Source organism: Oncorhynchus keta, chromosome 15, assembly GCF_023373465.1.
Source record: "Oncorhynchus keta strain PuntledgeMale-10-30-2019 chromosome 15, Oket_V2, whole genome shotgun sequence".
Taxonomy (NCBI): domain Eukaryota; kingdom Metazoa; phylum Chordata; class Actinopteri; order Salmoniformes; family Salmonidae; genus Oncorhynchus; species Oncorhynchus keta.
Window position 1 is genome coordinate 1,919,192 of NC_068435.1, and position 15,178 is coordinate 1,934,369.

Genomic DNA, 15,178 nt, shown 5'->3' on the forward strand with positions numbered 1-15,178 from the left:
GAAAGACTCCCAGCTTAGTGATACCCGAGCTCTGAAGCAAGCTGCCAGAAAATTGTAACGGAAATGGCGCCACACCAAACTGGAAGTCTTCCGACTAGCTTGGAAAGACAGTAGCGTTGCAGTATCGAAGAGCCCTTACTGCTGCTCGATCATCCTATTTTTCTAACTTAATTGAGGAAAATAAGAACAATCCGAAATTCCTTTTTGATACTGTCGCAAAGCTAACTGAAAAGCAGTATTCCCCAAGAGAGGATGACTTTCACTTCAGCAGTAATAAATTCATGAACTTCTTTGAGGAAAAGATCATGATTATTAGAAAGCAAATGATGGATTCCTCTTTAAATCTGCGTATTCCTTCAAAGCTCAGTTGTCCTGAGTCTGCACAACTCTGCCACGACCTAGGATCAAGAGAGACACTAAAGTGTTTTAGTACTATATCTCTTGACACAATGATGAAAATAATCATGGCCTCTAAACCTTCAAGCTGCAAACTGGACACTATTCCAACTAAACTACTGAAAGAGCTGCTTCCTGTGCTTGTTCCTCCTATGTTGAACATAATAAACGTCTCTCTATCCACCGGATGTGTACCAAACTCACTAAAAGTGGCAGTAATAAAGCCTCTCCTTGACCCAAAAAATATAAAAAACTATCGGCTTATATCAAATCTCCCATTCTTCTCCATTTTTTTCAGAAAAGGCTGTTTGCGCAGCAACTCACTGCCTTCCTGAAGACAAACAATGCATACGAAATGCTTCAGTCTGGTTTTAGACCCCATCATAGCACTGAGACTGCACTTGTGAAGGTGGTAAATGACCTTCTAATGGCATCAGACAGAGGCACTGCATCTGTCCTCGTGCTCCTAGACCTTAGTGCTGCTTTTGATAACATCGATCACCACATTATTTTGGAGAGATTGGAAACCGAAATTGGTCTACATGGACAAGTTCTGGCCTGGTTTAGATCTTATCTGTCGGAAAGATATCAGTTTGTCTCTGTGAATGGTTTGTCTCTGTGAATGGTTTTCCTCTGACAAATCAACTGTAAATTTCGGTGTTCCTCAAGGTTCCGTTTTAGGACCACTATTGTTTTCACTATATATTTTACCTCTTGGGGATGTCATTTGAAAACATAATGTTAACTTGCACTGCTATGCGGATGACACACAGCTGTACATTTCAATGAAACATGGTGAAGCCCCAAAATTGCCCTCGCTGAAAGCCTGTGTTTCAGACATAAGGAAGTGGATGGCTGCAAACTTTCTACTTTTAAACTCGGACAAAACAGAGATGCTTGTTCTAGGTCCCAAGAAACAAAAAGATCTTCTGTTGAATCTGACAATTTATCTTTATGGTTGTACAGTCGTCTCAAATAAAACTGTGAAGGACCTTGGCGTTACTCTGGACCCTCTGGACCCTGATCTCTCTTTTAACGAGCATATCAAGACTGTTTCAAGGACAGCTTTTTTCCATTTACGTAACATTGCAAAAATCAGAAACTTTCTCATCTCTTCAGTGGGTCATATGATTGAGTGTAGTCTGGCCCAGGAGTGTGAAGGTGAACAGAAAGGATCTGGAGACACGAACTGCCCTTGCTCTCTCTGCCTGGCCGGTTCCCCTCTTTCCACTGGGATTCTCTGCCTCTAACCCTATTACAGGGGCTGAGTTACTGGCTTACTAGTGCTCTTTCATGCAGTCCCTAGGAGGGGTGTGTCACTTGAGTGGGTTGAGTCACTGATGTGATCTTCCTGTCTGGGTTGGCGCTCCCCCTTGGGTTGTGCCGTGGCGAAGATCTTTGTGGGCTATACTCAGCCTTGTCTCAGGATGGTAAGTTGGTGGTTGAAGATATCCCTCTAGTAGTGTGGGGGCTGTGCTTTGGCAAAGTGGGTGGGGTTATATCCTTCCTGTTTGTCCCTGTCCGGGGGTATCATTGGATGGGGCCACAGTGTCTCCTGACCCATCCTGTCTCAGCCTCCAGTATTTATGCTGCAGTAGTTTATGTGTCAGGGGGCTAGGGTCAGTTTGTTATATCTGGAGTACTTCTCCTGTCCTATCCGGTGTCCTGTGTGATTTTATTAAGTATGCTCTCTCTAATTCTCTCTTTCTCTCTTTCTTTCTCTCTCTCGGAGGACCTGAGCCCTAGGACCATGCCTCACGACTACCTGGCATGATGACTCCTTGCTGTCCCCAGTCCACCTGGCCGTGCTGCTGCTCCAGTTTCAACTGTTCTGCCTGTGATTATTATTATTTGACCATGCTGGTCATTTATGAACATTTGAACATCTTGGCCATGTTCTGTTATAATCTCTACCCGGCACAGCCAGAAGAGGACTGGCCACCCCACATAGCCTGGTTCCTCTCTGGGTTTCTTCCTAGGTGTTGGCCTTTCTAGGGAGTTTTTCCTAGCCACCGTGCTTCTACACCTGCATTGCTTGCTGTTTGGGGTTTTAGGCTGGGTTTCTGTACAGCACTTTGAGATATCAGCTGATGTAAGAAGGGCTTTATAAATACATTTGATTTGATTTGATGCAGGTGTGATAAGACTCCCAGCTTAGTGATGCAGGTGTGATAAGACTCCCAGCTTAGTGATGCAGGTGTGATAAGACTCCCAGCTTAGTGATGCAGGTGTGATAAGACTCCTAGCTTAGTGATGAATGTGTGATAAGACTCCCAGCTTAGTGATGAATGTGTGATAAGACTCCCAGCTTAGTGATGAAGGTGTGATAAGACTCCTAGCTTAGTGATGAATGTGTGATAAGACTCCCAGCTTAGTGATGAATGTGTGATAAGACTCCCAGCTTAGTGATGAATGTGTGATAAGACTCCCAGCTTAGTGATGCAGGTGTGATAAGACTCCTAGCTTAGTGATGAATGTGTGATAAGACTCCCAGCTTAGTGATGCAGGTGTGATAAGACTCCCAGCTTAGTGATAAATGTGTGTGAGACAAATACATGTGTTGGAATGGATAAACAAATTGATTGATTAGTTTCCCAACCTCTGGTCCGGGGGCGCCCTCATCTCCTCTATATCCTGCAGACCCCGCCCTGCCGATGTCACCCTGAAACACACACAACAAAACTATTAGACTTACAACACACACACACGCACACACACACACATAGCTCGCCCTAAGACACAGTTGTAAAAGTTTGTAATTATAACACCATTTAATTATGTAACAGCGTAGGAAGCAGAAACAGTGTAGACAGGAAGTAGGAAGCAGAAACAGTGTAGACAGGAAGTAGGAAGCAGAAACAGTGTAGACCGGAAGTAGAATGCAGAAACAGTATAGACAGGAAGTAGGAAGTAGAAACAGTGTATACAAGAAATAGGAAGCAGAAACAGTATAGACAGGAAGTAGGAAGCAGAAACAGTGTGGACAGGAAGTAGGAAGCAGAAACAGTGTAGACCGGAAGTAGTATGCAGAAACAGTGTAGACAGGAAGTAGGAAGCAGAAACTGTGTCGACAGGAAGTAGGAAGCAGTGGGCGCGTTCGAGCGGATCACTTTTGTCAAGTCGTTCGCTATCGTTGGCCACAGCCTTTGAAAGTGTTGCATTATGGAGATGAAAATGGTGTGAGTCATGCATACGGTGCATTCAGAATGAATTCACACCCCTTGACTTAATCCACGTGTTGTTGTGTTACGACCTGAATTTAAAATGGACATTTAGATTTTTGGATCACTGGCCTACACATCAAATCACATTGTATTTTGTCACATGCGCCAAATACAACAGGTGTAGAACTCACAGTGAAATGCTGACTGACATTAACCAACAGGTGTAGACCGCACAGTGAAATGCTGACTGACCAGCCCTTAACCAACAGGTGTAGACCTCACTGTGAAATGCTGACTGACATTAACCAACAGGTGTAGACCGCACAGTGAAATGCTGACTGACCAGCCCTTTTAACCAACAGGTGTAGACCTCACAGTGAAATGCTGACTGACCAGCCCTTTTAACCAACAGCTCACCTGACTGACAAGCCCTTAACCAACAGGTGTAGAACTCACTGTGAAATGCTGACTGACCATTAACCAACAGGTGTAGACCTCACAGTGAAATGCTGACTGACAAGCCCTTAACCAACAGGTGTAGACCTCACAGTGAAAGGCTGACTGACCAGCCCTTTTAACCAACAGGTGTAGACCTCACAGTGAAAGGCTGACTGACAGGCCCTTAACCAACAGGTGTAGAACTCACTGTGAAATGCTGACTGACATTAACCAACAGGTGTAGACCTCACAGTGAAATGCTGACTGACCAGCCCTTTTAACCAACAGGTGTAGACCTCACAGTGAAATGCTGACTGACCAGCCCTTAACCAACAGGTGTAGACCTCACAGTGAAATGCTGACTGACCAGCCCTTAACCAACAGGTGTAGACCTCACAGTGAAATGCTGACTGACATTAACCAACAGGTGTAGACCTCACTGTGAAATGCTGACTGACCAGCCCTTAACCAACAGGTGTAGACCTCACTGTGAATTGCTGACTGACTACATATTACCTCAACTAACTGACCAGCCCTTAACCAACAGGGCTTGACTGACAAGCCCTTAACCACCAGGTGTAGACCTCACTGTGAAATGTAGTAGTGCCTCTGTAGTGCCTTGTGGTTGGCTGAATAGTTGCCATACCAGGCATTGATGAAACCAGTCAGGATGCTCTCGATGGTTCAGCTGCAGAACTTTTTGAGGATCTGAGGACCCCATGCCAAATCTTTTCAATCTGTTGAGGGGGAACAGGCATTATCGTGTCCTCTTCACAACTGTCTTGGTGTGTTTGGACCATGATAGTACCGGTCCAGAGTCAATGTGGAGGTGTTGTCGTGTCCTCTTCACAACTGTCTTGGTGTGTTTGGACCATGATAGTACCGGTCCAGAGTCAATGTGGAGGTGTTGTCGTGCCCTCTTCACAACTCTCTTGGTGTGTTTGGACCATTCTAGTTTGTTGTTGATGTGGACACCAAGGAACTTGAAGCTCTCAACCTGCTCCACTACAGCCCCATCGATGAGAATGGGGGACGTACTCGCTGCTCCTTTTTCCTGTAGTCCACGATCACCTCTTTTGTCTTGATCACATTGAGGGAGAGGAGAGGTTGTTGTCCTGGCACCACAAGGCCAGGTCTCTGACCTCCTCCCTATATGTCTCATCGTTGTCAGTGATCAGGCCTACCACTTCTGTGTCTTTGGCAAACTTAATGATGGTGTTGCTGTCTTGGCCATGCAGTCGTGGGTGAACAGGAAGTACAGGAGGGGACTGAGCACCACCCATGAGCGGCCCCTGTGTTGAGGATCAGTGTGGCAGATGTGTTGTTGCCTACCATTACCACCTGGGGGTGGCCCATCAGGAAGTCCAGGATCCAGTTGCAGAGGGAGGTGTTTAGTCCCAGGGTCCTTAGCTTAGTGATGAGCTTTGAGGGCACTACTATGTTGAACGCTGAGCTGTAGTCAATGAACAGCATTCTCACGTAGGTGTTCCGTTTGTCCAGGTGGGAAAGGACAGTGTGGAGTGCAATAGAGACTGCATCATCTGTGGATCTGTTGGGGTGGTATGTGAATTGGAGTGGGTGTTTATGTGAGACATGACCAGCCTTTCAAAGCACTTCATGGCTACAGACGTGAGTGCTACGGGTCGGTATTCATATAGGCAGGTTACCTTGGTGTTCATGGGCACATGACACATGTTGGTATTACAGACTTGGTCAAGGACAGGTTGAAAATGTCAGTGAAGACACTTGCCAGTGCATGCTCGGAGTACATCTGTCTGGCCCTGCGGCCTTGTGAATGTTGACCTGTTTAAAGGTCTTACTCACTGCGGCTATGGAGAGCATGATCACAGTCATCCAGAACAGCTGGTGCTCTCATGCATGTTTCAGTGTTGATTGCCTGGAAGCGAGCATAAAAGTCATGTAGCTCGTCTAGTAGGCTCGTGTCAAGGCTGTGCTTCCCTTTGTAGTCCGTAATAGTTTGCGAGCCCTGCCACATCCAACGAGCGTTGTAGCCGGTGTATCTGATAATCTATCATTTGTTTTCGATCTTAGTCCTGTATTGACACTTTCCCTGTTTGATGGAAGTTCAAGAAGTCCCGGATTCCTGAAATGTTCGTTTTGGCTCCAACCGCCATGGTTCCAACCGCCAACCTCCATTTCTTTGTGGGCGCAGTGTAGGATCTCTGGAAGCAACGTCAACATAAGAACTGTTGGTCGGGGGAAGCCTTACACACGCCTAAGATCACCATGCGCAACCCCAAGAGTAAGCTGGAGTGGTGTAAAGCTCGCTGCCATCAGACTCTGGAGCAGTGGAAACACGATCTCTGGAGTGATGAATCACGCTTCACTGTCTGGCTGTCCAAAAGATGAATCTGGGTTTGGCAAATGCCAGGAGAACACTACCAGCCCTAATGCATAGTGCAAACTGGGGCTGTTTTCATGGCCCCTTAGTTCCAGTGAAGGGAAATCTTAACACTACAACATACAATGAAATTCTAGATGATTCTGTACTTCCAACTTTGTGGCAACAGTTTGGGGAAGGCACTTTCCTGTTTCAACAATGCCCCCATTCAAAAAGCGAGGTCCATACAGAAATGGTTTGTCGAGATCGGTATGGAAGAACTTGACTGGCCTGCACAGAACCTTGACCTCAACCCCATCAAACACCTTTGTGATGCATTGGAATGCCGACTGCGAGCCAGGCCGAATCTCCCATCATCAGTCCCCGACCTCACTAATGCTCTTGTGGTTGAATGGAAGCAAGTCTCCGCAGCAATGTTCCAACATCTAGTGGAAAGCCTTCCCAGAAGAGTGGAGGCTGTTATAGCAGCAATGTTCCAACATCTAGTGGAAAGCCTTCCCAGAAGAGTGGAGGCTGTTAGCAGCAAAGGGGGGGACCAACTCCATATTAATACCCATGATTTTGGAATGAGATGTTGTTCGAGCAGGTGTCCACATACTTTTGGTCATGTCGTGTACAAACCCTCCAACCCCAAAAGGACTGAGATGTTATACTAAACTAAATTATAAAATATACATACCACAAAATACAATTGGCTATTCTTAAACTCTTCAAGATTATGCTCAGCTCTGGCATCTTCCCCAATATTTGGAACTAAGGTCTGGCCACCCCAATCCACAAAAGTAAGGACAAATTTGATCACAATAATTACTCAGGAATGTGCGTCAACAGCAAACTTAGACAAATCCTCTGCAGTATCATCGACAGCAGACTCCAACATTTCCTCAGTGAAAACAATGTCCTGAGCAAATCTTACCAAAATACCGTACGACAGACCACGTAATATACACCCTGCACACCCTTACTGACAAACAAACCAAAACAGACAAAGCCTTCTCATGCTTTGTTGATTTCACGAGGGTCTTCTATACAAATGGAAGGAATGTGATGTACAAAAACAAAAAAAAGCAACGTACACAAACAACAAACATTCAAATAGACACCCACATGTCTTTCCTGAGGGCTGGGGGGTGAGACAAGGATGCAGCTTGAGGCCCATCCTCTTCAACATACAGAGCAGCTTGAGGCCCATCCTCTTCAACATACAGAGCAGCTTGAGGCCCACCCTCTTCAACATACAGAGCAGCTTGAGGCCCACCCTCTTCAAAATACAGAGCAGCTTGAGGCCCACCCTCTTCAACATAGAGAGCAGCTTGAGGCCCACCCTCTTCAACATACAGAGCAGCTTGAGGCCCACCCTCTTCAACATACAGAGCAGCTTGAGGCCCACCCTCTTCAACATACAGAGCAGCTTGAGGCCCACCCTCTTCAACATACAGAGCAGCTTGAGGCCCACCCTCTTCAAAATACAGAGCAGCTTGAGGCCCACCCTCTTCAAAATACAGAGCAGCTTGAGGCCCACCCTCTTCAACATAGAGAGCAGCTTGAGGCCCACCTTCTTCAACATACAGAGATGCTTGAGGCCCACCCTCTTCAACATACAGAGCAGCTTGAGGCCCACCCTCTTCAACATACAGAGCAGCTTGAGGCCCACCCTCTTCAACATACAGAGCAGCTTGAGGCCCACCCTCTTCAACATAGAGAGCAGCTTGAGGCCCACCCTCTTCAACATAGAGAGCAGCTTGAGGCCCACCCTCTTCAACATAGAGAGCAGCTTGAGGCCCACCCTCTTCAACATAGAGAGCAGCTTGAGGCCCACCCTCTTCAACATAGAGAGCAGCTTGAGGCCCACCCTCATCAACATAGAGAGCAGCTTGAGGCCCACCCTCTTCAACATAGAGGGCAGCTTGAGGCCCACCCTCTTCAACATAGAGAGCAGCTTGAGGCCCACACTCTTCAACATACAGAGCAGCTTGAGGCCCACCCTCTTCAACATACAGAGCAATCACAAAGTATTCACACCCCTAAACTTTTTCCACATTTTGTTGTGCTACAGCCTAAATATAAAATGGATACTCATCTCACCTCATCTCTGTACCGTACCCCACAAATACAACTATCTGTATGGTCCCTAAATCGAACAGTGAATCTAATGGGGAATCTAATTCCTATCTGCTGTTTTATCTAATGGCGATCTAATTAGTAGCTGCTACTTTATCTAATGGGGATCTAATTAGTAGCTGCTGTTTTATCTAATGGGGATCTAATTAGTAGCTGTTGTTTTATCTAATGGGGGATCTAATTAGTAGCTGCTGTTTTATCTAATGGGGATCTAATTAGTAGCTGCTGTTTTATCTAATGGGGGATCTAATTAGTAGCTGCTGTTTTATCTAATGGGGATCTAATTAGTAGCTGCTGTTTTATCTAATGGGGATCTAATTAGTAGCTGCTGTTTAATCTAATGGGGATCTAATTAGTAGCTGCTGTTTTATCTAATGGGGATCTAATTAGTAGCTGCTGTTTTATCTAATGGGGATCTAATTAGTAGCTGCTGTTTTATCTAATGGGGATCTAATTAGTAGCTGCTGTTTTATCTAATGGGGGATCTAATTAGTAGCTGCTGTTTTATCTAATGGGGATCTAATTAGTAGCTGCTGTTTTATCTAATGGGGATCTAATTAGTAGCTACTGTTTTATCTAATGGGGAATCTAATTAGTAGCTGCTGTTTTATCTAATGGGGATCTAATTAGTAGCTGTTGTTTTATCTAATGGGGGATCTAATTAGTAGCTACTGTTTTATCTAATGGGGATCTAATTAGTAGCTACTGTTTTATCTAATGGGGGATCTAATTAGTAGCTACTGTTTTATCTAATGGGGATCTAATTAGTAGCTGTTGTTTTATCTAATGGGGATCTAATTAGTAGCTGCTGTTTTATCTAATGGGGATCTAATTAGTAGCTACTGTTTTATCTAATGGGGATCTAATTAGTAGCTACTGTTTTATCTAATGGGGGATCTAATTAGTAGCTGCTGTTTTATCTAATGGGGGATCTAATTAGTAGCTGCTGTTTAATCTAATGGGGGATCTAATTAGTAGCTGCTGTTTTATCTAATGGGGGATCTAATTAGTAGCTACTGTTTTATCTAATGGGGATCTAATTAGTAGCTACTGTTTTATCTAATGGGGGATCTAATTAGTAGCTGCTGTTTTATCTAATGGGGGATCTAATTAGTAGCTGCTGTTTTATCTAATGGGGGATCTAATTAGTAGCTGCTGTTTTATCTAATGGGGGATCTAATTAGTAGCTGCTGTTTTATCTAATGGGGATCTAATTAGTAGCTGCTGTTTTATCTAATGGGGGATCTAATTAGTAGCTGCTGTTTTATCTAATGGGGATCTAATTAGTAGCTACTGTTTTATCTAATGGGGATCTAATTAGTAGCTACTGTTTTATCTAATGGGGATCTAATTAGTAGCTACTGTTTTATCTAATGGGGATCTAATTAGTAGCTGCTGTTTTATCTAATGGGGGATCTAATTAGTAGCTGCTGTTTTATCTAATGGGGATCTAATTAGTAGCTACTGTTTTATCTAATGGGGGATCTAATTAGTAGCTACTGTTTTATCTAATGGGGATCTAATTAGTAGCTGCTGTTTTATCTAATGGGGATCTAATTAGTAGCTGCTGTTTTATCTAATGGGGGATCTAATTAGTAGCTACTGTTTTATCTAATGGGGGATCTAATTAGTAGCTACTGTTTTATCTAATGGGGATCTAATTAGTAGCTGCTGTTTTATCTAATGGGGATCTAATTAGTAGCTGCTGTTTTATCTAATGGGGATCTAATTAGTAGCTGTTGTTTTATCTAATGGGGATCTAATTAGTAGCTACTGTTTAATCTAATGGGGATCTAATTAGTAGCTGCTGTTTTATCTAATGGGGATCTAATTAGTAGCTACTGTTTTATCTAATGGGGGATCTAATTAGTAGCTACTGTTTTATCTAATGGGGATCTAATTAGTAGCTGCTGTTTTATCTAATGGGGATCTAATTAGTAGCTGCTGTTTTATCTAATGGGGGATCTAATTAGTAGCTGCTGTTTTATCTAATGGGGATCTAATTAGTAGCTACTGTTTTATCTAATGGGGGATCTAATTAGTAGCTACTGTTTTATCTAATGGGGATCTAATTAGTAGCTACTGTTTTATCTAATGGGGATCTAATTAGTAGCTGCTGTTTTATCTAATGGGGGATCTAATTAGTAGCTGCTGTTTTATCTAATGGGGATCTAATTAGTAGCTACTGTTTTATCTAATGGGGGATCTAATTAGTAGCTGCTGTTTTATCTAATGGGGGATCTAATTAGTAGCTACTGTTTTATCTAATGGGGGATCTAATTAGTAGCTGCTGTTTTATCTAATGGGGGATCTAATTAGTAGCTGCTGTTTTATCTAATGGGGATCTAATTAGTAGCTGCTGTTTTATCTAATGGGGATCTAATTAGTAGCTGCTGTTTTATCTAATGGGGATCTAATTAGTAGCTACTGTTTTATCTAATGGGGATCTAATTAGTAGCTGCTGTTTTATCTAATGGGGATCTAATTAGTAGCTGCTGTTTTATCTAATGGGGATCTAATTAGTAGCTACTGTTTTATCTAATGGGGATCTAATTAGTAGCTGCTGTTTTATCTAATGGGGATCTAATTAGTAGCTGCTGTTTTATCTAATGGGGATCTAATTAGTAGCTACTGTTTTATCTAATGGGGGATCTAATTAGTAGCTGCTGTTTTATCTAATGGGGATCTAATTAGTAGCTGCTGTTTTATCTAATGGGGATCTAATTAGTAGCTACTGTTTTATCTAATGGGGATCTAATTAGTAGCTGCTGTTTTATCTAATGGGGATCTAATTAGTAGCTGCTGTTTTATCTAATGGGGATCTAATTAGTAGCTGCTGTTTTATCTAATGGGGGATCTAATTAGTAGCTACTGTTTTATCTAATGGGGGATCTAATTAGTAGCTACTGTTTTATCTAATGGGGATCTAATTAGTAGCTGCTGTTTTATCTAATGGGGATCTAATTAGTAGCTGCTGTTTTATCTAATGGGGGATCTAATTAGTAGCTGCTGTTTTATCTAATGGGGATCTAATTAGTAGCTACTGTTTTATCTAATGGGGATCTAATTAGTAGCTGCTGTTTTATCTAATGGGGATCTAATTAGTAGCTGCTGTTTTATCTAATGGGGATCTAATTAGTAGCTGCTGTTTTATCTAATGGGGATCTAATTAGTAGCTGCTGTTTTATCTAATGGGGATCTAATTAGTAGCTGCAGTTTAATCTAATGGGGGATCTAATTAGTAGCTGCTGTTTTATTTAATGGGGGATCTAATTAGTAGCTACTGTTTTATCTAATGGGGGATCTAATTAGTAGCTGCTGTTTTATCTAATGGGGGATCTAATTAGTAGCTGCTGTTTTATCTAATGGGGATCTAATTAGTAGCTGCTGTTTTATCTAATGGGGGATCTAATTAGTAGCTGCTGTTTAATCTAATGGGGGATATAATTAGTAGCTGCTGTTTTATCTAATGGGGATCTAATTAGTAGCTGCTGTTTTATCTAATGGGGATCTAATTAGTAGCTACTGTTTTATCTAATGGGGGATCTAATTAGTAGCTGCTGTTTTATCTAATGGGGGATCTAATTAGTAGCTACTGTTTTATCTAATGGGGATCTAATTAGTAGCTGCTGTTTTATCTAATGGGGATCTAATTAGTAGCTGCTGTTTTATCTAATGGGGATCTAATTAGTAGCTGCTGTTTTATCTAATGGGGGATCTAATTAGTAGCTGCTGTTTTATCTAATGGGGGATCTAATTAGTATCTAATTAATTAGTAGCTGCTGTTTTATCTAATGGGGATCTAATTAGTAGCTACTGTTTTATCTAATGGGGGATCTAATTAGTAGCTGCTGTTTTATCTAATGGGGGATCTAATTAGTAGCTGCTGTTTTATCTAATGGGGATCTAATTAGTAGCTGCTGTTTTATCTAATGGGGATCTAATTAGTAGCTGCTGTTTTATCTAATGGGGATCTAATTAGTAGCTGCTGTTTTATCTAATGGGGGATCTAATTAGTAGCTACTGTTTTATCTAATGGGGGATCTAATTAGTAGCTACTGTTTTATCTAATGGGGATCTAATTAGTAGCTGCTGTTTTATCTAATGGGGATCTAATTAGTAGCTGCTGTTTTATCTAATGGGGGATCTAATTAGTAGCTGCTGTTTTATCTAATGGGGATCTAATTAGTAGCTGCTGTTTTATCTAATGGGGATCTAATTAGTAGCTGCTGTTTTATCTAATGGGGATCTAATTAGTAGCTGTTGTTTTATCTAATGGGGATCTAATTAGTAGCTACTGTTTTATCTAATGGGGATCTAATTAGTAGCTGCTGTTTTATCTAATGGGGATCTAATTAGTAGCTGCTGTTTTATCTAATGGGGATCTAATTAGTAGCTGCTGTTTTATCTAATGGGGATCTAATTAGTAGCTGCTGTTTTATCTAATGGGGATCTAATTAGTAGCTGCTGTTTTATCTAATGGGGATCTAATTAGTAGCTACTGTTTTATCTAATGGGGATCTAATTAGTAGCTGCTGTTTTATCTAATGGGGATCTAATTAGTAGCTGCTGTTTTATCTAATGGGGATCTAATTAGTAGCTGCTGTTTTATCTAATGGGGATCTAATTAGTAGCTGCTGTTTTATCTAATGGGGATCTAATTAGTAGCTGCTGTTTTATCTAATGGGGATCTAATTAGTAGCTGCTGTTTTATCTAATGGGGGATCTAATTAGTAGCTGCTGTTTTATCTAATGGGGATCTAATTAGTAGCTGCTGTTTTATCTAATGGGGATCTAATTAGTAGCTGCTGTTTTATCTAATGGGGATCTAATTAGTAGCTGCTGTTTTATCTAATGGGGATCTAATTAGTAGCTGCTGTTTTATCTAATGGGGATCTAATTAGTAGCTGCTGTTTTATCTAATGGGGATCTAATTAGTAGCTGCTGTTTTATCTAATGGGGATCTAATTAGTAGCTGCTGTTTTATCTAATGGGGATCTAATTAGTAGCTGCTGTTTTATCTAATGGGGATCTAATTAGTAGCTGCTGTTTTATCTAATGGGGATCTAATTAGTAGCTGCTGTTTTATCTAATGGGGATCTAATTAGTAGCTGCTGTTTTATCTAATGGGGATCTAATTAGTAGCTGCTGTTTTATCTAATGGGGATCTAATTAGTAGCTGCTGTTTTATCTAATGGGGATCTAATTAGTAGCTGCTGTTTTATCTAATGGGGATCTAATTAGTAGCTGCTGTTTTATCTAATGGGGATCTAATTAGTAGCTGCTGTTTTATCTAATGGGGATCTAATTAGTAGCTGCTGTTTTATCTAATGGGGGATCTAATTAGTAGCTGCTGTTTTATCTAATGGGGATCTAATTAGTAGCTGCTGTTTTATCTAATGGGGATCTAATTAGTAGCTGCTGTTTTATCTAATGGGGATCTAATTAGTAGCTGCTGTTTTATTAGATCTAATTAGTAGCTGCTGTTTTATCTAATGGGGATCTAATTAGTAGCTGCTGTTTTATCTAATGGGGATCTAATTAGTAGCTGCTGTTTTATCTAATGGGGATCTAATTAGTAGCTGCTGTTTTATCTAATGGGGATCTAATTAGTAGCTGCTGTTTTATCTAATGGGGATCTAATTAGTAGCTGCTGTTTTATCTAATGGGGATCTAATTAGTAGCTGCTGTTTTATCTAATGGGGATCTAATTAGTAGCTGCTGTTTTATCTAATGGGGATCTAATTAGTAGCTGCTGTTTTATCTAATGGGGATCTAATTAGTAGCTGCTGTTTTATCTAATGGGGATCTAATTAGTAGCTGCTGTTTTATCTAATGGGGATCTAATTAGTAGCTGCTGTTTTATCTAATGGGGATCTAATTAGTAGCTGCTGTTTTATCTAATGGGGATCTAATTAGTAGCTACTGTTTTATCTAATGGGGATCTAATTAGTAGCTGCTGTTTTATCTAATGGGGATCTAATTAGTAGCTGCTGTTTTATCTAATGGGGATCTAATTAGTAGCTACTGTTTTATCTAATGGGGATCTAATTAGTAGCTGCTGTTTTATCTAATGGGGATCTAATTAGTAGCTGCTGTTTTATCTAATGGGGGATCTAATTAGTAGCTGCTGTTTTATCTAATGGGGATCTAATTAGTAGCTACTGTTTTATCTAATGGGGGATCTAATTAGTAGCTGCTGTTTTATCTAATGGGGGATCTAATTAGTAGCTGCTGTTTTATCTAATGGGGATCTAATTAGTAGCTGCTGTTTTATCTAATGGGGATCTAATTAGTAGCTGCTGTTTTATCTAATGGGGATCTAATTAGTAGCTGCTGTTTTATCTAATGGGGATCTAATTAGTAGCTACTGTTTTATCTAATGGGGATCTAATTAGTAGCTACTGTTTTATCTAATGGGGATCTAATTAGTAGCTGCTGTTTTATCTAATGGGGGATCTAATTAGTAGCTGCTGTTTTATCTAATGGGGATCTAATTAGTAGCTACTGTTTTATCTAATGGGGATCTAATTAGTAGCTGCTGTTTTATCTAATGGGGGATCTAATTAGTAGCTACTGTTTTATCTAATGGGGGATCTAATTAGTAGCTGCTGTTTAATCTAATGGGGATCTAATTAGTAGCTACTGTTTTATCTAATGGGGATCTAATTAGTAGCTGCTGTTTTATCTAATGGGG

General features: G+C 41.4%; 1 protein-coding gene across 1 annotated transcript in view; it reads right to left on the reverse strand.

Moving 5' to 3' along the window:
* The window catches only part of LOC127907722 (collagen alpha-1(VI) chain-like), a 79,006-nt gene that overhangs the window by 30,610 nt on the left and 33,218 nt on the right, over nt 1-15,178 (reverse strand). Inside the window, exon 19 of the mRNA XM_052464305.1 lies at nt 2,996-3,058. Coding sequence (XP_052320265.1) covers nt 2,996-3,058 — 63 coding nt within the window. The remainder of the gene's footprint in view (nt 1-2,995; nt 3,059-15,178) is intronic.